Source organism: Cricetulus griseus (assembly GCF_003668045.3).
Source record: "Cricetulus griseus strain 17A/GY chromosome 1 unlocalized genomic scaffold, alternate assembly CriGri-PICRH-1.0 chr1_0, whole genome shotgun sequence".
Classification (NCBI taxonomy): Eukaryota; Metazoa; Chordata; class Mammalia; order Rodentia; family Cricetidae; genus Cricetulus; species Cricetulus griseus.
Window position 1 is genome coordinate 268,354,286 of NW_023276806.1, and position 27,001 is coordinate 268,381,286.

Sequence of the window (27,001 nt, forward strand, 5' to 3'; positions counted from 1 at the left end):
CTGAAGAAAGACATAGGCTATTAGTAGTAACTGTGAGGACAACAAAAGGATTGGCCTTTGTTACCTATGTGATCTTGAGCAAGCTGTCTAACCTCTTTAAGCCTTGGCTTTCCATTTTGGAGAACATGGGGCCCCTTAAAGAAGAGGTTTAAATGAGATGAGGAATACGCCTAGTTAGCATTGTTCTTGGTGCTTCCTAAAAGTTATCACTACTGCGGCCATATTCATCATTGCATGTTTCTTTGGAGTAACTTCATAATGTGTCCACTAAGAGTTGTATGAAGTACTATTTTGATTCTGTAGAGAGAAGAAACAGGCAGGAAGTTCCATCGGTCTGCCTATAGCAGGTCTATAAGCTACTGGAAACTTCTAAGTGGTGAGTGTCTGGACTTCTCCACTCTTGGTTCAGTGACGTGTGTCCAGAGGCTTCTAAAGTCTCTCTGTTGGATCCATGAGTCCTCTTTCATATGTTCCCCATGTTCCCCCCTTTCTCTTTCCATCAGGCCCTCACCCATCTTCTCTTTTGACTAGTACGGGAGTCTCTTAGTTGGCCTCTGTGGCATTTTAAATATAATTGGCCTCTTATAATCTCATAGGGAATGGCACTAGTAGGAGGTGTGGCTTTGTTGAAGTTGGTATGGCCTTGTTGGAGTAAGTGTGTCACTGTGGGGGTGGGCTTTGAGGTTTCCTATATGCAGGATATTGCCCAGGGTTGCGGTCAACTTCCTGCTCCCTGCAGGCCAAGATGGAGCCAGCACCACATCTGCCTGCATGCCGCCATGCTCCCTGCACGCTGCCATGCTCCTTGCACGCTGCCATGCTCCCAGCCATGATGATAATGGACTGAACCTCTGAAGCTATAAGCAAGCCATCGAAATTAAATGTTTTCTTTATAAGAGTTGCCGTGGTCGTGGTGTCTCTTCACAGCCACAAAAACCATAACTAAGCTAGCCTGTCTTCAAAATAGCTGCCCTGCAAGAAAAGTACTAAAATAGCATGGGTATGGCTGAGCCTGCAATTCTGTGTTAATTTCTCCTGTTTCCACAAAGCCAGTGGAACAAAGCCCACACCCTTTTGGTCTGGTACACAAAACTCATTTACAATTTAATCAAACCCGGGAAGGCCAATGTAAGCAGAGCAGTGCTGGGCTTGTGACATAACCAGGGAAAGAGTCCAGGACAGACAAGATGTGATTTGCTACAATTCTTCAAGAAACACACACCGTTTGATTCTGACAAATGGTCTTAGAAACTGATCTTAAATACTTTGCCTTTGACACCAAAAGTCATAGGCTTCCTGCAGCAGAACAATGACAAAACTGGATGGAATTTGGATCTGAAGACTTGGAGGGAGGGTGAGTGAGAGGGAGGGAGGGGGAAGGAGATCACACCTCAGGGTGCTGACAAGGGTGGAAAGATCAAGGGAAGAAGGTTCAACTTTCAACCTCTTCCCATGGGCCTTGTGTGATCTTTGGCCTTGGGGCTGACTTGAAATTTGCTAATTGATTAACCCAAAGCTTATCCCTAATGCCCTACTTCATGAAATCTCTAAGTCGCTCTATATAAGGGACTGCCCTGTCTGCTGCTTGGCCTGTTCCTCTACCCTCTCCAGTCACCCCCCCCCACACACACACACCCAGGTGACTCTGAACATTCCATTTCTAGTCCACGCATGTAGGAACAGAGGGACTGTGGAGACCGAACATGAAGTGCTTTCAAAAGTTTTATCCAGGATGTACTGGAAGCACCAGAAATTGTCTCCTCATATGTTGTCACTGCAGTAGCATAAAAAGTGGGACCAGAGAAGGCGTGTGGTCTTTGTTAACATAAGGATTAGATACATTTTAAAAAGCCATGTTTGCTTTCCTTTTTATTTTATGTATACAAGAGCTCTATCTGAATGTACAATTTTATGCCAGAAGGAGGGCATTAAATCCCACTAGGTATGGTTGTGAGCCACCATGTGGTAACTGAGAACTGAACTCGGGTCCTCTAGAAGAACAGCCAGTGCTCTTAACTGCTGAGCCAACTCTCCAGCCCTTATATTTGCTTTTTTTGCAAGTACAACTCAACATGATTTTTAGGCATTTGCTTTTGCTTTGTTTTTGAGGCAGCTCTGGCTGACTTTGAACTTGCTATGTGGCTCAAATTGCCCTCAAACTTGTGGAAATCCATCTGCCTCAAGGGCTGGGATCACAAGTGAGTGCCATCAGGCTCAGCTCTACATGGTTTTTAAAGACTGGACACTGGCCCAGGCCTAGTGGTATGGGCCTGTAATCCCAGCCTCTCAGGAGGCTGGGGAAGGAGGATCACAAGATCAAGCCCCAGCCATGCTACGAGTAAGCTCCAGGCCAGTCTATGAAATTTAGTGAGGCCCTGCCTGGCTCTAAATGAAAAGAGGAATGGGGATATGGCTCAGTGGTGGAATGTCTGGTCTGCCTAGAACATGGAAGGCTTTGGGCTCGCTCTCCAATACTGCAAAAAACACCTGAAGAAAGAAAAACACAACAACAACAACAAAACCAACCTAGACACATGGTCGTGGGAATGAAAGGCCATCTCTATTAGGATGTGATACTGGCCAGCAACTGTGGCTGATCATTCTGAGCCTTAGTTTATTTTATTCTAAGTAGGCATAATTTCAAGAATGATGCTACCCTGGGTGGCTAACATTTGGTATAGGACGTCATTCAAATACAGTACTTTATCCAAAGCTCTTCCACACACCCCATTTCACATCATGGAATTCCCTTCAAGCACTGGCCAACCATTTTATGAGGCTGGATCTTGACTCTGGTGAGTCTGGGGAGGCAATCGGGACACTAGCACCATGATGAATGTCTGGCTGACTTTGCAAAAGTCTATGGCTGATAGATGTAATCTCAGTGGCCACTGAAAATCTGAGATGCCTCCAAGCTATTTCCTTGCTGAGGTGCCAGCTGCACCCCGGGTCCTCAGCTTACCTTGCTAAGGGGCGTCTGGCCCGGTTAACAGCTTCCAGATCAGCGTAGCGGAGGTCTAGCTGGCAGCCAACCAGGACAACAGGTGTTCGAGGGCAAAAGTGCTTGATTTCTTGATACCACATGGTTTTCACATGATTTAGGGAGTTGGGATTCGCGATTGAAAAACAGAGGACCACAACATCAGACCTGAAAGGAAACCACAGATAAACTCACATCAACTTTCCAAGTGTCTCTCAAGCCATCCATTGTGGTCCCTCTCTCTTCTCCCCACTTATCTAACACCATCCTGTCACAGTTGAAATAATATTAAAGAAAAAAAAAAAAGGGCTGGATAGTAAACACATCTATGAGTCATGCAGACAGACTGCTAAGCCCCCACACATTCCAGCCCCAACGCAGCCTCGTGGCTCATTTTTCCATCTCACTGTGGAATGCGGATATGCCCAGGATTCCTGTGAAGTGGCTTCCCCGAGAGATGGCTACCCAAAGGAGTTCGTTCAGTCCTGGAATTCCCACATGCTGAACTATTTCTGCTTATGAGAAATAGTTGCAAGATAAAAGGAAATGACCAAGAGCACCTTTTACCCCCTCGGTAAAACACAAAGGCGAAGATGTCCAACCCAATGAGAGAAAGCAAACAGCCGGTGGAGATGTCATCAGTATTTGCTGCATGGCATCAGCAAATACAAAGAAGGATGTTGGCCCTTCTTGCTCACGCACACAGATACGAAGCACAACCCCTTATCTGCTTCCAAACAGAGAAACCTGAATTGGCAGGAATTCGGATTTTTTTTTTTTTTAACTAGGTGTAAAGCAAGAAGATGAAGTCAATGGAGGGTTGATACAGTCGGAAAACATGAGAATCAGCCCCCTCCCGTGTTATAGGTGATACACGACAGGTACATGGGGGAAAAGAAGAGGAAAACGAGGCTTCTACTTAAATTTGACATCGGGAGCTTCTATTTTTATGGTATAACTTACCGTTCTAGAAGTCAAAGAATTGTTGTATGAGACAGTTGCTCAAATATGGTGCTCGATGGCAGTTGGCGGGCAGGAATAATAACCTCCCTTCTAGGTTAAAATATGCCGGGTGATCATTTTTAGAACAGCCAGGCAGGGGAAGTGAGTGCAGGAATGTTTATGCTCAGGAGTCGAGACTTTCTTGCAAATAAACTCAGCAATAAACTTGTGACTTTATGAGATGTGAATTTATTGCCTCTATTGTTTATGTAATAGGAAGAATCAAGTCTATGAATCAAAAAAAAAAAAACCTCTTTTCTTCTTAAATCATTAATGAGCTTTTCTTCCTACATATCAATGAAGAAAAAAAATACATGCAGGCAGCCACGCAATTTCTAAAAATAGTCATCTCTGATGCAGAGTGTGGCAGGGTGCTTGCATTAAATGTAATTCTCAAGTAGAGTCTTTCTATGTATTTTCAGGGGGAAAAAAAAAATTGCACCAGACCACAGCAAACAGAGGTGAAAGTTCTGAGTTTAAGATGTTCTCACATTAGCCGGGCGGTGGTGGCGCACACCTTTAATCCCAGCACTCGGGAGGCAGAGGCAGGTGGATCTCTGTGAGTTCGAGACCAGCCTGGTCTACAAGAGCTAGTTCCAGGACAGCCTCCAAAGCCACAGAGAAACCCTGTCTCGAAAAACAAAAAACAAAAAACAAATAAACAAACAAAAGAAAAGATGTTCTCACATTACAAAAGAAAACCCAGGACTCAAAGCAGATGACTGTGCTGTTCTGTAAAGATGTTACCAATGCTTCCTGGGTGCTGGCATAACATGTAAATGTATAAAATATACATAAATATAAGAGTAAAAAGGGAGGCATATCTTGTCTTTAAAATTCTGATTTAGTTACCAGAATGTTCTGTACTCGATCTTACTTCCAATCAGCATAAAGAACAGTATCCAGTAAAGCCAAGAATGCTTTGAATGTTACTTTTGTTTTTTGTTTTACAGGCTTAGTTTTCTATTATTCATCACCCTGTTTATATTGGGTATCTAATGAAGTATTACTATAAGCTTTGTTCTGATCATAAGATAAAACCACCACAGAATTTTGACATAGAATAATATGTGTGGTTCAGCATCTCAGACAAGGAATTAAGCAAATACATCCACTGTCCAAGTCAAGGACTGCTTTGAGTGTGTATGTTTGTGTGTGTGTGTGTGTGTGTGTGTGTGTGTGTAATATGTATCATTTATTTGTTCTAATTAGTGCCTTCAGTTTCCATGCTAAGGAGAATCATTTTAACTACTTCATTTCTATGACAGACATGTAACTAAATGTCAATTCTGCCACTAATTTTATGATGTAGCAGAGTGAGGTTTTGAAATCAAGATGTCTTGGTTGCCAAGGTAACCATGATACCTCTCAAGACTTGGACCACATGGGCGTTACTCTCCAGACAGGACCTGGAAGGGGGTGATGGCAGTGGACAAATGGGATCTTCTGATAGCAGCAGGGTGCCATGACACAAGGCAGGTCCAGAGTAGGGCCCTACCATGCCGCTTCGGGATCTAAATGCTTGAAATCTGCGGGGAACTGGGAAAAGATACAGCATTCTGCAAATACGTTGGCACAAAATTTAACAGTGAGTTGAATCGAGAACAACACTGTTACGGATGTTAAGATAACCCACCGAATCAGAATTTTATGTGTATCTTAGACTCATGTTTTTTCTTTTGTTTTCTTACCCAGCTGCTAGAACACTATCCCCATTACTTCAGACTGAAATCAGTTAGAAGAACGATTATATATTAACTGTTAACTTGTTTTTGTTTGAGCTGATCTAGATAGGAACGTGGGTGGGGGTGAGGAGGATCCTGGTGTGTGCAATGAGCAGAATTTTATCCTCAGGTCCTGCCATCCGATGGACAAATTCCAACAAAGGCTGAGAGTCAATGGTCAAAGAGATGGGGCTGTAGATGAGTGTCTATGATTCCTCCTTCCACATACCTTTTCCTAACTGGCAATATGCCAGTATCCTCTGGAGTGTAAACACCCGTTAAAATCTAGTAACTAGAATAGAAACAGAGGAGGAGTGGATTGGGGGGCGGGGTGAGAGGAGAGGAGGGAGGGGTAACTGTGGTTAGGATGTAAAATAAATGAATGAATTTAATTAATAATAAAAAATAAAAACACAAATAATAGTAACTACCTCACTGAATTGTAGGGGGGAAAAAAGCAAACTAGAAAATAAATGGCGTATAAATCATATAAATATTTGAACATTTAGAAAAAATATCAAGTAACCATTTAGAGAATTCTAATTATTCCTTCTAGACTCCAGCCTGTCTTTCTACCTAGTTCAAGAAGGCAGGAGAGTCGCAGCTAAGAATATCTCCAGTTTGGGGCAGGATTCCAAGGTGTTTAGAGACATGCATTCTTGTGTGCGGACTGTTTAATGTCTGACAGAAACCCGTGTTTAAAAATGCCGCTCCCAGGGAAGATAAAAGGGAGAGAGCAGCTTCTAGAAGTTCTGTCTCCATGGCTCTGTTACTGTTTTGTTTTGTTTTGTTTCGTTTTGTAGAGTGGATTTAAAAATAATCGTGGGCAGGGTGAGAAGGATGTTTCCATAGACTTGGCAGTAAGTGATGTCTAACAGTCACCTCAGGCTCTATTTCAGGTATAAAAAGAGTGATAGGATTTAAATGGAATTCTATGGCTACCTGGGGTAGAAAACCTGAGAATTCAGAGACTGAACCCTGGGTGGATTGGACTTCAAACCCCAGAATTTGAATGGAGAGAGGGGTTCAGGAGGAGATTTGAAATGGCTATAGTATTGATTATTTAAAAAAAAAATTATGACTGGGATAAATAGGCTTGCTTACTAGACAAAGCCAGAAGCATACAGGGGCTAAGAATGCATCCGTTTGTTCATTAGCACATTGAATCTTTGAATACATTATTTATTTATTTATTTATTTATTTTGAAAGGGAAAAATGATTTCTTGTTCCTAAGGGAGGAGTAGCGGTACATTTCAATTGGGTGCCATCATATCAAATAATGTCCACAGAGTAATATATTTTGATTGGTTAACAGCAAATTGGTCTGAAATCAACGGTAGAGCAATTGGGCACGTCCAGCATCAGATAAGAGGCAGGGTGGGAGAGAGGCCAAGTCACCCAAGACTGTAGGGCCCGAGGTCAAACTTCGATGTGTCTGTCTTTCTGTGTGTATTAAATAAACTCCAGAGGCATACTTTTCCGGTTATCTTTTGGGGGAAACACTGGCCAAAGATAGCATGTGAAGGATTGTTAGAGATGTTTGGGTAATGAGAAATGTTCATGCCAGGCCAGGGCTAATCTTTGTTGGCCCAGTAAAGAAATCTGAGAAAGGCCATCCTTTCCCACCTACCCTGTCTGTAGCCAGCCAGACTCAACCATGAATAGCAGGGGTCTCACAGGCTGCTTTGACAAGTCCAGGCCATTGGTGGGAAGAGCCTGGAGAGGCTACCAGAAGCTTAAAGGCACTGATTGCTAGGAATATGGTTTCTACACTCTTTCTTAGCACAGAGGGCTCCCCATCTCTGCTGGGCCTATCAGCATTGCCACGGGTATCATGCAGAAGGGCCTGTGGGCCTAGGTTTCTTTACCCTGTCTGTTGAAGTGAAGAAGAAACACTGAAATCATCTTTTATCAGGCCACTTTGACAGGCAATGCAAAGGAAAGCATAGGCTACCTGCCTTCCAGGACGCAGGGAACAGGGTGGGTGGCATATCCTTCTCCAGGGTGCTCAGCTCAGGGGGGATCTCGGGCAAGACTAACGTTTGGAGCTTAGACGAAGCCCACGTGATAGTTTCTCAAGTTCTCTGTGGGACTGCCTTCTTTTAATTACCCATTTGTTCTCTGAAGACTTCCATTCTGTGTGTGGACCCTACCACTTCAAAAACCACCATTGTCTACACCTACTTTAACTTTTCTAGCAGGCGGGGGGGGGGACGACGCGGAGATGGTCTTTATACAGGTAGGGGTCATAGTCACGTCAGAACAGGCTTCCTTTGCCAGTGTGCAGGCATCCACCTCTTGCCAAGGTTCAAGAAAGGCATCCCTGACCTCCACCCGTGGGCCTTCCAGATCCTGTTCCCTGCTGATAACTGACATGGGTTCTTTCCAGAAAAACAAAACAAAACAAAAAACAAATGTTTCAAAACCATTCACATCGACCACACACCTCTCATGCATTGTACTCTGACAGTGTTATGCAAACAGATACATTGAGACAGCACAGGACAGCTGGGAGCATGGCAGAGGGTTGGAGCAAACATGTGACTCCGAGTTTTAGTAGGGGGAGCAGCCTGGGTGTATGAGATGGAGAGCGAGTTGTCAGAGATGGTGCACACGACTGGACCAGAGATGGATGACTGGGGAAGCTTGGACTCATGGAGGATGGACAGGCCTGTTGGGGGATAGGGATTAGGGGGCCCGCCTGGTTGGGTGTTCTGGGGAGAGCAGGGCGGAACCATGCAGGGCCCCCGGATGTGAGCGGAGAAATCAAGCCAATACTTTACCAAGAGCAGTGAGTGAGGCTTCTTTAAGTACAGATGTATGTGGGGGAAACTGTCAAAACATCCTGAAATATATCCAGATTTGGGAGTGATTAGCATGCGTGGCTAAGTCTTCCAGGATTGTAAATGCAGTTTCACCAGGAAGTGACATGTTAGACCCGGCTCCCTCCACCCAACAGAAATCTGGCCAAAGCAAGCCACACTCTTCAGAGTGGCCAAGCGGCAGTCACAGTCCACCGGTGTCACCCAAAACTGCAGACAACAGTAGAGTATTAAATATGGCTGGTTCCTCCACCCTAGGACAAATGCCACGGCAGTTAGTAGCCCTACCAACCAACCTTGGTCACTAATGAGGATTTAGAATCTCGTAGGACACACACCTTTGCATGCATCTGTGAGGGCAGGTTTCTGAGAAGTTTATCTGAGGAGGGGGCGACCTGCCCTGAATATGGATGATGGCTGGGGCCTCAAACTGAATGAACCTGAGAGATGGAGCTGAGCACCGTTTTCTCTCTGCTTCCTGTCTGTGGACATGCTTGTTACTGCAGTTTGAGCCACAGAGCTGCTTCTTGCAGCCATGGCAGACTGGGCTTCCAGACTGTGAGCCCGAGTAGACCCTCCCTCTGTTAAGTTGCTCCTATCAGGTATTCTGTGGCAGCAGCAGGAAAGCAACTAACACAGCTGTCATCTAGCGGTCCCACGCTATTTGTTTCACACTACATGCCGTGTGGTCTTCCATTTCGTGCAGCCATTGCCAGGGGAAGCATGACAAGAGTGAAACTGAGTGAAGTCCCATCAACTTATTAAAGTAAATGGCTTCAAAAGCCTCATTTAGTGCTTGGCTGACAGACATAATAAAAACGCTCAGAGAAAAAAAATAAAAAAATAAAAACTCCCGAACTTGGCGCTTCGGTCCTCTTTGGTTTTTCTCAAAGCTAAATGCCAGAGAAACATGCTCTCCGTGCCGAGCGGCGAGGCCAGCTGCAGATCCAGGAAATTCCGCTCTTGCAGTGGGAAGTCTCTGGAATTAATGCCCAGAACTCCTTTGAGGCCAAACTGTCAACCAGCCACCTTCCCTGAGATTGACGGGAAAGAGGGATTTTTTTTTTCTCCCATACTTCTCAGCAATCCTCTTGAGTCTGAAGGTACCAGGGTTTGCTTTGTCCTTCAGCCTGTCTCAGTATACAGTCATCTAGCCATTCCTTCCATACATGATAGTTACAGCCCACTGCATACCAGGTTGTGTTGGAGACACTAGGGCTAACTGTCCTCGCCTTGTCTATCCTTTTCCGTGGCTGCACAGGGGAGGATAGAGACAACAGATAGGAGAAACACACAGAATTGGTAGTATGCTACCGCAAAGAGCCAACTAGGACGTGGATCCGAGAAAGGGGACAGCAATATCGGGGGATAGAGCTGAGGGTGAAAAAAAAGGAGACCTCTGGGGCAGGCCTCCTCTCTGAAGCTGACATTTCAGTGAATAACTGAAGGAAGAGAGGGAACAGACATGACAGCTGTGGGAAGAGAGTTCAAAGCCACAGCTAGTGCAAAGGTAAGGCCCCAAGGCAGGCATGCCTAGGATGCTTCCCTGAGGGAAGAGGCTCATTGCTGGAGCACAGTGGTGAGGAGAAAGACAGGAGAAGCAGAGCCACAGAGAGGCTGAGGTGGGAGAACTCTCGGGGGTATGTGTCTTTGGCTTTTGTGAGCTGGTAGGTTCCTGAGTGGGATGACACGATAGAATTTCTAGTTCAATAAGCTGATGTTACTGTCATGACACCATCTGATTAAATTGGTGACAGAGTGGCCAAGGGTCAGGGGTCCGGGAGGGGGAAAAGCTGGCACAACCAGGGACCAGAGCAGAGGCAGTACCCAAGATGGGTGGTGGTACTCTTGCTTGACCTTGAGGGGAGAGACGGTGCAGGCAGCAAGTGGTTACAGAAGGTAGTGCTAACAGGGCTTGAATGACCAGAGCTGGGATGGGACCAAGTGGTGCAAGAAGTATCTAAGATGTCACACTTTTACTCGGCATGGTCACCAAGGAATTGCTATAATGGATGCAGCTAACTGCCCGCAGAACCAGGAGTTAGCTCACTCTCAGGATTTTTTTTCCTTTCCCATGTTCCCTCAATTGCTTTTATCCCATTACAAGGCCTGTAAGGTATCCAAGCGTACAAGGCTAAGGGTACACAGATGTCTGCAGACTTTGAATCTGAAAGGAATGAAACTAGGCTACATGAAGTCGGGCAGAGGGATCAGCTGGAGTTTAAGTAAGGAATGAAAACAGAATGTGGGCCATTCCAATTCTTCAGACTATTGTTCCTGGAAGGCTGCCCTGTGATGTCTTGGGGACATGAGCAGAGGTTAACCAGTTAATATGCTTTCTTTAAAAATTATTTGAATTTGTTTTAAAAATCCATTGGCCATTTTCCTAACTGCAGAGGAACAATGTTTTCTTCCAGGAATGAGATTATCTCCTGCAGCCAAAGAAATGTAAAGAAAGGGAGCAGGGTGCTTTTTGGATTAATTCTAGGAGATTACAGCTAGATTAAGGCTCAGGGATGCCCTCAATTACAAAGACCATCTTTCTTTTAAACACACACACACACACACACACACACACACACACACACACACACACAGACACACACATGAGGACACACACACAGAGATACAGAGACGTACACATAAACATGGACACCCAAAACCGCACATATATAGACACACACACAGACCCAGACAGATAGACAGTCAGAAAGATAGACTGACAGCCAGACAGATACACAACACACACACACACACACACACACACACACACACACACACACACACACACCAACTTAATGAGTCTCTGAAGCCAGTGGGATAGACTTGAGAGACAATTCACTATTTTCTCTCTCTCTCTTTTTTTAAATTCATCTTTCTGCAGCCTGGAGATGTGCCCTTTGTCCTTTGTGCAGCTTCCTGGGCTGGGGCAGAAGTCTGAGAAGAAGAGTGCAGTTGTGGACTTACTTTAGAAATGTTTGTCATGGGTGACTGGTATTAAGAGTTGCAGGCAGGGTTATTAAACTTCCAGAGAAGAATATCTGAGAACACACTCTCTATAGCAGACAGGACCAACTGAACAAATATGGAAACTCAGAATTCACCCAGGAAAAGACCTTGTAGGCTACAATCAGTAAGAGTGAGATGGAGTTTCCTTTTGGCTCACAGCTATGCCTTATGATCTGGAGTTTCTGAGAGAAGGTTCTAGAATGACTAACCACAGAGTTACTCAACAGTCTCCTGCCTCTGACCCACCTAATCTGAAAGGAAAGCACTGTGGTCTGGAATCTATTTCCTCACCAAAATACAGAAACAACGCAATACAGAAAAAACACAAACTCGTGTTTTTTAGTGCCGCTTACTCTATATTGAAAACTCAGTGTTTCAAATTTGACCCAATTTGTAAAGCTTACAGTTAGTAAAGGGGGAAAAAAAAGTCTGAAGAAGGCAGTCATTGTTCCCTTCACCCATGTCAGCAGCCTCACTGTGACACTCTTGGGGGCTCTCTTGGGTCTAGCTATGCTTCCCTGGCCAAGCTACCAGGGGCAGCTTCTCTGACCACATGACCAGCACCTTGGCTATGTGAGCCCCAGCGGCTTAGGAAGCATTTTCTCTATCTCACTGCGGGCTCCTGATTTGTGTGGGGACATGGCTTGGCCAGGCATAGGGATCCCTGCTCTGCTGATGCCACATTCTTCTGTTGATAGCACAAGCTGCTCTATTTCAGGGCAGGAAGGTTTGCCTGGAACAGCAGCTGAGGGAGGTCCAGAGGACAGGGCGGGAAGACTGAGACAGCCAGGCTCCACAGCAACCTCACAGCTGTGTGCTCACACTCTGAAAGTAAACATGGCCATACATGTAATTTTTGAAATTGCCTGTAAGTATTTAGTCTAGTGTGTTTTATTACTTTGGGTACGTGCATTTCGGTAATGATCCACTTTCAATTGTTTTGCTTAATACTCTTACTATTAGTGCAAGCGCGTATGTGCACACGTGCACACACACAGACAGAGACAGAGATAGAGAGAGAGAGAGAGAGAGAGAGAGAGAGAGAGAGAGAGAGAGAGAGATACATAATTGAAAAGAGAGAGAGAGACTGTTATAAAAATTATTCTAACAAAATTCAGGCAAGTGATACCCGGAGAAGAAGTGACCTTTGAATTGGAAAAATCATCCATATCTACACAAATCCTCTAGTTAAGAGCATTGATGAAGACAGTGAGGAAGGGCAAGTTCTGTTTGACATGGTTTGTTTGTCTAGAGCAAGATGGAAAGAGAGGATGAGGCCCAAGACAGAAAGGCAGACAATGGTGCTCCCCAATTCCTCAGCTCTGTACCCCAGTTCTCAGACAAGGCAGCTAGGTAGACCACTCAGGCCACTCACATAATCCAGAGGTTTCTGCTACATACTCTACAACCTGGGCAGACAGCTGTGGGTGGCAGAAATAGAGAAGGAACCTCTCATGGAACCGAGTGTTTTCTATCTCACTGTCACGTGGTATTTAGAGAAATGAACCTTCGAGACGAGATGAACAACAAACACAGACTGAACATGGTCCCTGTGATCGGGCAGCAAACCACTGGGCTGCGGGGCTCTCACTCTGGGACAAGAGAACCAGCATGGCTTTGTGTGGCGGGAGTATGGCGTTCTATCATTAGCTTTGAGAGACGGTAAATTCCATTTTTCTATATCAGTTCCCGAGGCTCCAATTTTATATTTCCCCCCTCTTAAACCTTATGGAGATAAAATGGAAATATGTTAATCTTGCAATGTTTATCACTTGTATATTTAATGTGGTCAGTTCTGACATCTCAGTTCCCCTAAAACCATGATCACAATTAAAGGTCATATTCCCGTCACTCCTGAGCTCCCTCGCATAGTTTGCTAGTCCGCCCTTCCTTCTGTGGTTTGAGCGTAAAATGTGTCTCATAGGCTCTTGTGTTTGGGTGATGCAGTTTTGAAAGGAGATGGAGCCTCAGTGGAGGAAGTGGGTCACTGGGGGTTTCAAGTTCTATAGCCGGGACCTCTGTTAGCTCTCTGCTTCCTGACTCCAGACACAATGTGAGCAGCCACTTGATGCTCCTGTGTGTCCCATGAGTCTCCACGGCAGTGTGCTGCATCCCTTCTTAAACTGCAAGCCCAGATAAACTTAACTCTTCCTTCCTTGATGTCACTTTTGTCAGCTTGTTTGTCTCAGTGATGGAAGATAGGACTGACCCATGCATGGTCTCTAGGCAGCCGGCTTGTATTTTCTAGAATTTTATCCAAACAAAGTCACACAGGATGTACACTTTTCTATCCAGTGCCCATTCATTCATCAGATGTTTTCTCTCTCTCATTTTCCCTTCTTTTGAGGTTTGGTAAAGAAAAACACTACAGTTCCTAAGGAGTGGTTACCTAGGTGTGACTGAGGGCCAGTTGATTCGTGACCATCCCAGGACTGGCCAGCACTGGCTGGTTTACCTTACTCCAGAACTCTAACTCTAGAGCAAGTACCACACTGAGGTGCACCTAAGCGTGAGTGCTAACACCCTTATATTGCTTCCTAGGGAGTAACTGTATCTCAGTTCACAGAATTGAGGACTTAGTCTAAGGCCACAGCAACATTCAGTTCTTTTGTGTTATAGAAGCTGTAAGATCTGGTGTCTTCATAAGCTGTAATGACTTTCCTATACCCTTTGGTACTAACACATGAAGACTATGTTTTGGGTAGCATTCCTGTGTCCATTTGTAAAACCTTCTGCCAGGGCTGGGGGCTGGAGAAGAGTGCAGGTCACCTGCATTGGGTACAAATAGCGGGGAAGGACCAAAATGTTCAATAACCCAGATGAATAATACTTTTTAACAAATTGAAAATAAATCCATGCAGAACAAGGCATCACTATTCTAAACAAGACCAGTAACAGGACCACAGTGAGCTTGAGGCAGGAGAGAGAAAAAAAGCAAGCCAATAATGACTCTGTCTTTAAAATTATTTACATTTGCAGCCCAAGGTATTCATTCATTTTTATCTTGTCTTGACCTCAGCCAACCTTCTCCTGGCATATCTGTGGTACAACAGGCTGCTTGCCACCCTGAAATCATCCAGAATGTTCCCAGATGGGCCAGGCAAACTTAAAAGACTTTAACAGATGCACTCATTGCTTCTTACATTTCTCTTGTTATTGGCCATAAGCTCAGGCAAAAGACACAAACACCAAGTGACCAGAGTCTTGAATATTTTAAAGGGCCTCCGTGAAGCACTGGAAACTAAGTGTATCCATGCCATATCTGATTTCATGGACTTTTAACACGAAACCCAAACCATCTTATCTAAACAGACACACAGAAACCACAGCTCTGATTAATGTTATCATTTAAAACACACACTGTACTCCTCGTAGGGGCAAACAGTACCTGAGAGAAATCTTTATAAGAATATAGCATGCCTTAAATGAGTCCAATTAGACTGTAAATATGCACAGAACTGCTGGCAATGAGGGCAATTATGCCGGTTCTAAATTGCTCAGCTTACTGTTTTGGAGGAAAATGTCCTCCCCTCCCCAATTACCCAGAATTCCCATTCGTTCTCAAGATGCTTCCTTGAGGGGCTGGGAAGATGGCTCAGTGGTTAAAGTGCTTGCCACAAAAAGCAAAGGACTCATGTATGGGCCACATAGGTGTGCTGGCTTTGACTGCAATCCCAGTATTTAGAAAGCAGAGACCTGGGATCCCTAGTGTAAGCTGGCTAGCTGGATGAGCTGTGCTGGTGAGCTCTGGATTTGACTGAGAGACCCTGCCTAAAAGAATAAGATGAACATGATTGCGGGACATTCCCAACACCACCCTCGGGCCTCTACGTGTATGTACACACACACGGGCACATGCGTCTACATATACGTGTGCACATACATGTAGGCATGTAATTAATTACATGTACGCATGTAATTAAAAGCTTTGGGTGTATCATCTCTACTCACAGTGAAAAGCTTCCTGCTTGGCTGCTTAAGGATGCGTATCAAGAACTGAATTATTTGCTGGGGGTTTAGGAAATTACCAAAAGCCCTGGAACACTACAGCTGGAGGAGATGGGGAAAGCTGCTGGTTTTTCGCTCTCCACACAGACACTGTGGGAATGGATGAGTCCGGGAGGAAGTGTCAAGTGAGTCTGCCACCTAGCAACACAGCTAGCCATGAGGGAGGGAGGCGGTGTGGCAGGATGTGGGCTTTGCTGTTCACCAGACCGGGAAGGAAAGCTCAGTTCAGCTCTCTCAGCTGCCTGACCTTGGCCCTTCCTGTAGCCGCTTCCTCAACTGTGAAATGAGCTTAACTTCATTGGGGTCACCAAGACAACAACAAGGTGGGATAGGATATGGAGGGTGCGGGGTGGGAGCTCAGACCTGGCTCCAGGACTGCTTAGCTCAGGTTGTAGTTGTTGCTGGCACCTTTTGCACCCACCAGATTATTTTTTATTTTTTTATTTTATTTTTTTATTTTATTATTATTTTTTTTTTTTGGGTGTCTGACCCCGGCGGAAGACCAGCCAAGGAAACAGTAACATCAAATTATGGATATGAGCTTGGCTCAGAGGAGAGGGATTGAATGTTCTATGTGTCCTCTTAAAGTCACAGCCCATCCCATTTGCCAACAATTTTAGGGTGTCCAGTATCAAAATGTGACCTGTCATTCTCAGAGATGAGTGATGTTCCTTTAAGAGGCTCTTAAAAAAATAAATAAAAAGAGCTATGACAATCATGGTTACTGTGTATGGTTTTGCTCTTGACATTTGAAAAGAACCAGAGAAGAGCTTTAAAAGTTCATCCAAAAGTGGATGGTGCATGGGCGGTTGTTAAGACCTCTTCAGCTGTTGTTCTGGGATGGGTAACTTGCCTTCTTCCAAAGGGCAAAGGATCCAGAAGGAAACTGAGGACAGTGATTCTAGTCTTAAGCCTTTGTACAACTACGGAAGAACAAATGGAAACCTGTGCTCTCCAATGTGGGGGTCATTTTTGGCTGCATCCTATCTGGTTGGAGGTGCCTTGATATAGGGGAAGCAGAGGGAGTCCCAAATCCTGGAGAGCTGCAGGCGAGACTTCCCCTTGAGACTCAGGACTGGGAAACAGGTGAGGGAGTCCTCACCTGTAGCATAGGGACAATCTGCCTCCTAGGGTTCCCAGGGGATGAGCAACACCATGTTGGCAGAGCTCCTGTAATGTTGGCTGAGATCTAGGAAGACCTTTGATACTCGGGAGCTATTTTTCTTCTAGGCAAAGTGTGGGGGTGGGTGTAGGGTTAAAAAGTTGCCAGTATGCCGCAAAGAGAGCAATGGCTTTCTGTGTACAGTTTAAAACCATGTTAGAAGGTTTTCAGATCCAAGTTGGCCAACTGCCTGCCACTGAATCCTACTGGACCTGCTGGAATGCTCTAGAAAACAAACCCTTCCGTGCACGGAATACTGGATATCATGTGAAATTCCTTTGCGCTGAGAAGCAGAGAAAGCCAGCATTGAAGTCCAAGGCATCTTGACATGAGTCTGGTTTCTTTCACTGTCACACCAGGAATCCAATTAATTATTTTAACAAGGTTCCAAATGCCTTGGAATGTATCCTGAGTGCCTCAAAGTTTGTGCCCATTGCTTGTCGCATTGAGTGGCTCCCACCAAGTACTGTAAAAATGTAAGTAAAAACAAAACAAAACAGGAAAACCAGGTTTGGGGACTGGGCTGTGAGTCAATGCTCAGGAAGACTTCTTGTTCTTTCAGAGGACCTGGGTTTTGTTCTTGGCTCATGACAGTCTGCAACTTCAGTTCCAGGGGATCTGGTACCCTCTTCTGACCGCTGAGTGCTTCTACACACATGTGGTGCACCTACACACCTTCAGCATGTGTGCAAGAACACACACACACACACACACACACACACACACACACACACACACACACACACACACAAACACCCCTAAAACAGGTTTTCCACACCAAAGTGATTAGCTGAAAGTGCAATTATGCTTTTTTCCCCTCCACAAAATGATCTAAAACTGGAGGGAAATTGTTATGAAGTTAAATGACTTTCTCATAGCAATGAAAAGAGGTGGCTGAAGCTCTCTACTGCTACCAAAGGAACTCCTACTGCTACCAAATTTCCCAAAAAAAGTATAGATTTCTGGGCGCTAGATTAATTACAGTATCACATATTCAGCATTTCCAGAATGATGATGGTGGCTGAGATGGGGTAGTTCTAGGTTCTAGTCTCTCCTGGGTGGGGTCTGGGGCAGCAGACCTGGAGGCCGTGGGCATGGGAAAGGACAAGTAAGAACAGACAGGCAGTAGGAAGCCTCCTCACAGGAACCGAGGCCTTGAAGCCAGCGTGCTGTCTGGAGGAGCACTTGCTGTTTCCCTGTCAGTGGGAACAGGGCATGGGTGACAGAACCTTAGGGCAAGGGCACAGAACAATGAACTCTGAGCCTATGGAGTCCCAGGAAAGAAAGAGCGGCTTGCTTTGTTGGGAGTGGGGGGACAAGGGAATCTAGCACAGTCATGGGGCAGGACAAGGCCTACTGTACGCTTTGTGAGGTCATGGGGCTTTTAAGTCTCACGGGAGCAAAAGAGCTCCCATCAAGACTGTGCCGCTTCTGCGAAGTGGTCCACATCACACTGTGTGCCTCACACACAAATGCTTCCGGTGGCAACAGAACACAGTGCTGCTGAAGCAGCCGGCTAGTCTACCCGGAATACCTCAGTGAGGGCATCCTGTGCCTCTCCTTGCAAGGCCCTTTCTCAGGAGGCCTTCACACCAGTTGCATCTGTCTTTCCTTTTCTCAGAGATTTCATTCTAATGGATGCATCTTTAAAGTCACAGCTGTAAACCTGAGTGCTTGGTAAATGCAAGCAGGTTTATTATTTATTTGTTTTAATGTGTAGAACAATGTGCGGTCAAACAAACAAACACCCCCCAACCAAAAAAAAAAAAAAAAAAAAAAAAAACAAAACAAAACAAAAAAAAAACAAAAACCCAGAAAGACAAAAACCCACAACAAAAACTCCAGATGATAGAAATAATAATAATAAAAAAGCTGGGAAAACAAAACAAAATGAGACAAACATACAGAAAACAAAACAAAACAAAACCCCAAACCCAAACCAAACCAAACCAAACCCAATCAACAACATCAAAACCCCCAGGAGAGTCAAGGAAAGGAGTCTACCTTGCCAGCTTCTGATCTGAAAAGTTCTGTTGCGGACAGGACATTGAAATCACAGCTTGTGATAGGGATTGCAGAGATGCTAGGCTGCTTGAAGTGCTGAGAGAAAGTGCTGTGACTGTGCAACCCCAAACAAGTCATTTATACTATCTGCTCGCTCGCTCAAAGGTCTATGGATCATTTAGGAAGAGGGAGCAGAGAGAATGTAATAGAGGGCTGGGCTAGGGAGATGATGGTTCAGCCAGCAAAAGCTCTTCTTGCCTCTAAGCCATATGACCTGCGTTCAATCCCCGGCACTCACATGGTGTAAGAAGAGAACCAACTCCCAAACCTCCCCACATGCATGTGCAGGCACAAGTACATAGGTTCTGGGCCTATGCTAGAGTGTGGGAGGGTGCTGGGGGTGCTGACTCATGGTAACATAGATAAATAGCCCTGGATAAACTCAGAGGCTCACAAAACAAATAAGAATGAATCTGGGAAAGAGAATTAAAAGGAGGGAAGTTGGCAGGAACGGGAGAACGATGAGAGAGCCTGTGGGGTTGAGAATACTCAGAATGCTTTATATGTACAGATATTGTCAAAGAACAAACTAACTGAAAAGTTATGTTTGCTTCCACACCCTTCTTTTAGAGTCTCCTTGAACAAACTGGTCTAAATTGCAGATTCCCCCGCCCCTCCCCACAATTATGTGAACTTCCCAGGAGCAAGGCAAACGCTTCCAGCAGTTTGCTCATTATTTTAGACACACCTCTAAAGTTAGCAGGCCTGTAATCCCAATCAATACTCAGGATGCTGAGGCAGGGGGATGAAGCATTCAAGGCCAACATGGGCTCTAGAGTTCAACTCTGTCTCAAGAAAGAAACGACCCAGGGGCAAGATGGCTCAGTTGATAAAGGCACTTGCTGCCAAGTCCCATGACTGGTGTTCAATGCCTTTGACCTACATAGTGGGAAGAGATAACCAAGGCTAGCAAACTATCCTCTGATCTCCACAATCTGCCCTGCTCTGTGCACATGCACAACAAAATTGAATTAATACAATGTAATTTAGAAAGGAGATTAAAAAAAAAAACCGCAAAGAATCTTTAGATCGTCGCTGCTGTTTGCTGGTCTGATTAGAAATGAAAAGAAGGATGGCTACATGACACGTTCCAAACACAACTGACCTGTCTTGTGCCACCAGGGGAAAAGTGATGTGCACGCTCATGCGTGTGGCTTGTTAAGAGAGCTTCCGGGGCTGGAGAATGGGGAATCTTTCAGAATGTTTATCCCGAGGAGGGAGGATGTCATCTGGCCCCCTGAGGTCACACGGTATTGGACGTTAGGGAAGGACAGCTAAACCATGCTACTCCAGGCTGTCTTAAAATGACACAGTCCAATTTGTCACTGAGGAGGAATAGGCATCCCTCACTCCGGGGGTCCAGATAGCTGTGACAGGTTCTCAGAGAGACCTTACAGAGTAATGGTGACAAGAATACAGTGCTGGACACCGGAGTGACCTTTGACTTTGTTCCTCCCCATGTAAATGCCCTTCCGGATTTGTCTTCCCGTTACCGGGTTTCTCCTTTTCGCTTTCTCTTTGAATGAAAACCTAGACACGGATGCTTCCGTTCATTTTGGAAATCACGCCCTGAGAAGGGCTTCGCAGATACTTTTCTTTCTGTTACGAGTGACCTTTAAACTGAAGTAGGAAACGCTTTCCAGGTAACACCTTCTAAAAGGAAGCCAGCACGGTGGGCGAAGGCAGAAGGTGAAGCAACTACGAACCAGAGGGCCAGATGGATACTTGTGTCGCAAATTGCCCAGCTTGGCCAGCTGGGAGTTTCAAAACCAGACTTTCGGAGAGGCGAGGACGACTTGGTTATCCTCCATACCAGCAAACAATACTGTCTTTCTAATTCCTTCCCTAGGCATGGCCGGGAGACTAGCATACTTCAAGGGTGGTCTGCCTGTGGGAGCTTTCCTAACCAGCTGTGGATGGGGATAGGAAAACGGGGTGCAACCACACATTCCCTGGGCTGTTTTACCTGCCGTAGGCGAAACGCCTGTCTTTGTGGTGATCTCCGAAAGTGTCCCAAAGCCTGAGAGAAATGCTCACTTCATCGACGACATCCCTGGACCGTTCCAGGACCTGTAAGGGGCAGAAAAGAGGTGAGAGAGGGGCATGGAAGGGAGGGGGTGTGATGGGGTAGGGTGGGGGTGTGAGTGGAGGGGCGGGTGAGGAGAGGGGTGGGGGGGTGATATGCTCAAGTGTTCCTCGGTGGCATTCCTCAGGCCCTTCCACCACCTAGTGGGACACAAGACAACTCCTAATTCAGCTTTCCATCACATGACTCAGACTTCCTTTGGTGTACCATAGCCACACCCTCAAGTTTGTACTTTGCTTGTTTTTTGTTTTCTGGTACCCAACAGGTCACTTCTGTTTTACATGTGCAAATCAGCCTAGTAAACAGCAAATAGAAGTGGTAGCCTAAGCATTAAAGTTTCCTTCCTTCTTTTTTTTTCTTTTTCTTCCTCTAGCCCAAGGTAGCCTTGAATTTCTCCATCTATCCGCCTTAGCTTCTTGAACAGTGGGATTAGAGGCCTGGACCACTGTGCCAGGCAAATTACTATTAGATTTCTGTTTCTTCTTAAGGCAGGGACTCAAGGAGTTCAGGCTGGCCTGCAGCTGGCTGTGTAGTTGAGGATAAACCTATGTGCCTTACCTCCTGGCAGACACGGTACTGGTCAATGGCCCACACAGTGGGCACGTGGGTGGCCAGCAGCTGGTACTGGGTCAGTGTGGTGTTGCATGCCCGGGCACAGATCAGGCGAGTCTTCCCCACGGCATTGTCTCCCACAACCACGCACTTGATGGTTTCAACGTTGGGTCTTTCGTAGTCCATGTCCGTGTCCATTTATGAAGCCCTGTAAGAAGATGGTGGATGCCACATTAGAGAGGCCAGGGCTTTTCCACAGCAACTCACAACAGTTTGCCTTTGTTCGGCCATGTCCTTGGAGGTGCCTGAGCACAGGCAAGGAGTTTGGAAGTGAAACTCAAGCTTTCTTTTTATATCTCACACTAGAACAAAAACACCACACTGTTATTTTGACCCTGAACAGTTTATTCCGGTGAACGTGTTATTTTCTCCTTGGTTCTCTCTAAACATAACCTGCCTACTGCAGACCCATCCAGGCACTGCTGGCACACAGTCATAGCTTCCCCCGACACACATGCTGACCAGCTAGTGAACCTGGTCACCTATAGGGTTGAGCTTTGACACTTGGCCCTTGGCTGCCCAAGAAATACTATCATTCACCCCGACACATTCTTTAAACTATGCCATATCTGGCATTGAGATGTCACATGTAAGTTCATAATGGCTAAGGTGGCCTAGATGAGAGCCAAAGCATAGGCTGAAAAAACTGCTTGACATGAGTGAACAGGAAACTCCGGGTTGAATTATGACATGCTAATGAAGTTAACTCATATCCATTTATTTATTATTTATAGTGACCGGACTGACATGACAAAGTATTCTCAAGAGAGCCCACCAGTGTTTTCATCATGGAATCTGGAACATAGGGTAGAAGCAGACACTACCAGGAAGGCAAAGCATGCAAAAAACCTCCCTTAAGTACCAGGGAGGTTAAAAGATGATTACAGACCCAGTATGGTGGTGGCTCACACTCCCAATACTGGCTTTTGTCAGGCTAAGGCAGGAGGAGTGTAAGCTCCAGGCTTGCCTGAGCTATGTATCAATATCATGTCTCAATGAAACAAAACACTTGAACAAACCAAAAGAGCAGGTCCTCAAGAGAAAGAGGAAGAGAATCTGCTGTTACAGCCATGCTTTTTGGAGTGAGGGCCTCCACACAACAGAAAGCAGTTGCCTTACTGCCGGCAGCCTGCAGGACGCTGTCAGGTGGTTGGTGAGTCATAACCGGCCCCTTGAGAAGGTCTAACCTGAGCAAATTGGTCGCATGGTCATTTTGAGAGTTGGCAGTGATCTTATGAATGTTCAGAGAAAAGAGTCTTATATCTAACTGGTGCCCAGGAGAGCTGAACTCAACTGACTTGAGGAAAAGTCATCCTATGGATGATAAAGACAGAGGTGGAGAGTTAGTCCAAGTTAGAGACTGCCTTCTCACAGTCAGGCCTGGCCTGAAGGTGAAGTAGTTCAGAAGCGCTGTTTGTTATCCCCAGTGAGGAAGGCATTGTCACAGGCGGTTGTGAAACCTGAGGCTGGGCAGGAAGGATTTGAGGGGCAGGTGTGTGGTTTGGTTAGGATTTGACCTGTGGTTTGTATAGCACGAAGAGGCTGAAAATAGCCTCTTTTTTGAAAAAAACATTTGAGCACGAAAACAAACATTTAACCCTGGTGATCAGCCAGATGTGGTGGCTCCTCAATTGATCTCTTTAGCATTCTGTCTTATCATTCTATGGTATTTTTATTTCCTTGAGTACCAGACAACAATGCACTAGAAGCATGAATTTGGCATTGGATGGATGATTTTTTTAATACTCCCCCTAGAGAATATCACCTATGTCTAGAGATAACATTGCTAAATGTACCCAATGGCTAGGATAGACAAATGATCAAGGATTGTGTGATCCCAGAGACTGAACTGATGAGCCTGTATGGGTCTAATTTAGGTCCTCTACATATATGTTATGGTTGTATAGCTTGGTCTTCTTGTGGGACTCCTAACAGTGGGAGCAGGGGTTGTCTCTGATTCTTTTGCCTGCTTGAGGGACCTTTTCTTCCTAGTGGGTTGCCTCATAGGAGGGTTTTTGCCTTGTTATGCAATCTTTGGTTGACATCCCTGGGAGGCCTGCTGTTTTCTGAAGGGAAACAAAGGAGGAGTGGATCTGGAGGAGAGGGGAGGGTGGGGGGGTGTTGCAGAGTTCTAGGAGGAGAGAAGGGAGAGAAAACTGCAGTCAGGATATAATATATGAGAGAAGAATAAATTGAAGAGAATTTTATGACCTAATTCTCAAAGTGGTGCGGGTCAACCTAGGGGCCTCAGATGGAGTGAGTTTGAATCCAAGTAGCTCTTTTCTGTCCCCTGACACCGGGTGGGGTTTACTTCCTGGGCCTTATTATTTTCATCTGCTTAGAGGGAATCACTGCAAAATCCACCTCCTACAGTCAGCGAGAGAGTTGAGCAGACTGATGTTGAAGTTCTGGATGTAGTCAGAGGACATCACAACAGAGTGAGGCAGGAAGCCAGTATCAGGTAAATTCACAAAGTTAACACAGACAGAGATCTCCCCAAAGGACAGATTTTATAAAGTCTAACTCAAGGAGAACTCACCCGAGACTGAAGAAAATCAGCACAACCCGAGGAATCGCTGACCTGACCCAATGAATCCAAAAGGAACCGAAAGCATAGCTCATACTTGACAACATCCTGGTGATGTTGCCAAGAGGGTGGGAGCGAGCCACTGAACTGGCTTCATTTGGGGCCCCACGACTTTGAGACTGAGGTACATTGCCTTGAATATTCCAAGCAGTAGGACAATCTCAGTGTTTGCTGGGGGATGTGATTGTTTTTGAAGGACAGACAGTTTGGAAGAATGCTTGAATTTTAGGGACAAGGAAGATAAGAAATTAAAAATACAGAATTTTTTTTTTTTTTTTTTTTTTGTCCATCAGCGAACTAGCTCTGACAGCAGATTCTGAAGAGGAGCTCCCAAGTCATGTGTATCATTAATACCCTGGTGAAATAAATAACCATGTTGCTTTGATATACACCTTTGAGGTGGTCAGAAACCCTTCATGTTTCATACGTAGGCTCTGCAGTGGTTTGGATAGAAATGGCTCCTATAGACACTTGTATGTAAATGCTTGGCCCTCGGAGAGTAGCACTGTTGGGAGGTGTGGCCGCATTAGAGTAGCTGTGGCCTTGTTGAAGGAAGTGTGACACTGAGATATGGGCTTTGAGGTCTCATATAAGCTAGGCCTAGTGTGACAGACACCTTCTACTGCCTGTGGATCAAGATGTAGAACTCTCAGCCACCTCTCCAGCACCATGTCTGCCTGCATGCCACCATGGTTCCTGCCATGATGAGAATAGACTAAACCTCTGAAACTGTAAGCCAAGACCCAATAAAATGCTTTCTTTTGTGAGAGTTGCTGCGGTCATGGTGTCTCTTCACAGCAATAGAAACCCTAACTAAGATAGGCTCTAACTGCAAAAATTGTCCTCATTTTTTAGGACATATTTATGACAGATTCTAAAGAAAAACAACAACTGGGTGTGAAAGGGGAAAATAACACCCACGGGGGTTCTAATCCCAGCAATCTACTTAGGATCAGAGCATACTGACTAACGCGAACAGAAGATCGTAGATGAGGGACAGTAATTGGCTGCGTGGGAATCATGGCTCACAGGGAACCCGACTGTGGAGGTGGAGTACTCCCTCACCCCCTCAATATTTCATCCAGCATAAACATCTCTTTTCCTGTGTATACAGCAACCCGAAAAGTATTGCAAGAATCCAAAGCTACAGCCAGAGAGGCCAAATCAGTGCTCACACATGGCGTCACACACAAACAAGCAAACACTCAGCCCTGGAAGCGGTTGCACGAACACGCAATTCCATCCCTCTCCACAAGGAACAGGCTTCACTTTAATTCACATCTACAGGCCCATGGCTAAGTGAGTTCTTAGAACCATCTGGCTTGAGCATCGTCAGCTTTCTCATTTTTATTTACTTACAGCAGGGGTGACCAATGCTATAGCAGTTGAACAGGGTTAGTACATTTCACCGTCATAAATCCTGCTCATCTGTGGGAACACTCTTTTGCCTTTAGATAAATATCCTAGAAGGCAAGGAAGTCAGAAGTGGGAGCTGTAAACTAACTTGTCACTGCATTTCCTACTTGAACAGACTTGGGGGACTCGGAAGCTAAGGGTTAAAATAGACCTTGAAGCATCTACTCACCCTGTCTGGATGTCAGAAGTGGTGACTTCAGGGTTTTACAACTGGCATGTAAGCAGGCAGCTTTGGCAGCTGGGGGATGAAGAACTAGAGGAAGTGCCTCTGGGCGCTGAGTGTCCGTTGCTCATGAGATGGACCTACCATGGTCCTCATGGTCTCCAGAACCATGTCCTTGGTGTGGTCATCCCAGGCTTCTCTGCCGTTACTGTTAGGATCTGCCCCACAGGCCATTGCTCTACATTTGCCACCATCTCTGCTCTGTAGCCACAGGGCTAGGCATTCTATGCCCCAGCCTTGTAGCTTCCTCTCTGGTATCTATGGGCACTTATCATACTTAAACCCCTCACCCCTCTGGCTGAGTTTTGGGTATTGCTGTCACCAGGAACACCTTCCCTCTCTAATCTCAAATGTCAGATTGCAACACTCTATGCAATCTTTAATGCCAACACCTCACGAAGTGAGACAGTACAGCAGCCTCCAGCATCAGGGACAATCCGTTTCCCTTCCTCTTGAACTCTGGTTAGCCTTCCTGTTATGTGAGTTCAGGCTCCAGGGTCCTGCAGTCTCACAGTCATGCTCCTGGGACACTGCCCTGAGGATACCAGTTAAGGCTGCTGGCCCAGCTGAACAGAGCCCAAGAACCATCAAAAACAGTCCTTGGTGACTGTTCCCAAGGTTAGGCAGGTCTTCCAGCTTCACTGACCCTCTGGCTGGAAGTAGTTTTTTATGAACCAGCTAGGTGAGGCCAGCAGGGAAAGCATCTTATTGTTGGAAAGACGGCAAGCTTTGGGAGTGGCTTGCTATGTGGCAGCAGTGACCTGTCATCTCTAGAACTATGACAGAACACCCAACAATAGCCCCTAGAGAAGGAGAGGGTTTACTCTGAAGCATAGTGTGAGGGGACAATCAGTCATGGCAGGGAAGTTGTGGTGGCAGGCGCTGGAGGCAGCTGGATGTGTGACATCAGCAGTCAAGAAGGAGACAGAGAGAAAGGAATGATGGTCCTTAGCTCACTTTCTCCTTCCCATTTGAGACTCTGGCCCAGAGCAGCACTGCCTTCTTTTGACATCAGCCTAATCTATGCACAGCCATGCCCAGAGGGTGGTTCTAGATCCGGTCAGGTTGACACACAAAAAAAAGGCACACAGCCTTTCTTGGATGCTGGATTTTTTTCCCACAGAGTGTTGGTGGGTCATGGTAACTTTTTTTTTTGTGCTGCCCCACCCCCCAATCCTTTGCCTCCTGCATGGCACTTATCATATGCAGAGTAACAGCACCCGAAATCCATTTCTTAGTCCCTCTGAATGGACCTAGTTCCACGGCCTGGGACGCTTAGAGCCACAGAAGGAAATAAAGTGGCTA

The 27,001-nt window shown here is 45.7% G+C and overlaps 1 protein-coding gene across 3 annotated transcripts in view; it reads right to left on the reverse strand.

The window, feature by feature from the left end:
• Rhobtb1 (Rho related BTB domain containing 1) overlaps window positions 1-27,001 on the reverse strand; it is a 71,011-nt gene that overhangs the window by 23,033 nt on the left and 20,977 nt on the right. For all 3 annotated transcript variants that reach the window (XM_027395067.2, XM_027395072.2, XM_027395068.2), the window contains 3 exons: window positions 21,417-21,618; window positions 20,739-20,842; window positions 2,963-3,148 (listed from right to left, as the gene is read on the reverse strand). In XM_027395067.2, the coding sequence (XP_027250868.1) occupies window positions 2,963-3,148; window positions 20,739-20,842; window positions 21,417-21,608 (482 nt within the window). In that variant the 5' untranslated portion in view covers window positions 21,609-21,618. The remainder of the gene's footprint in view (window positions 1-2,962; window positions 3,149-20,738; window positions 20,843-21,416; window positions 21,619-27,001) is intronic.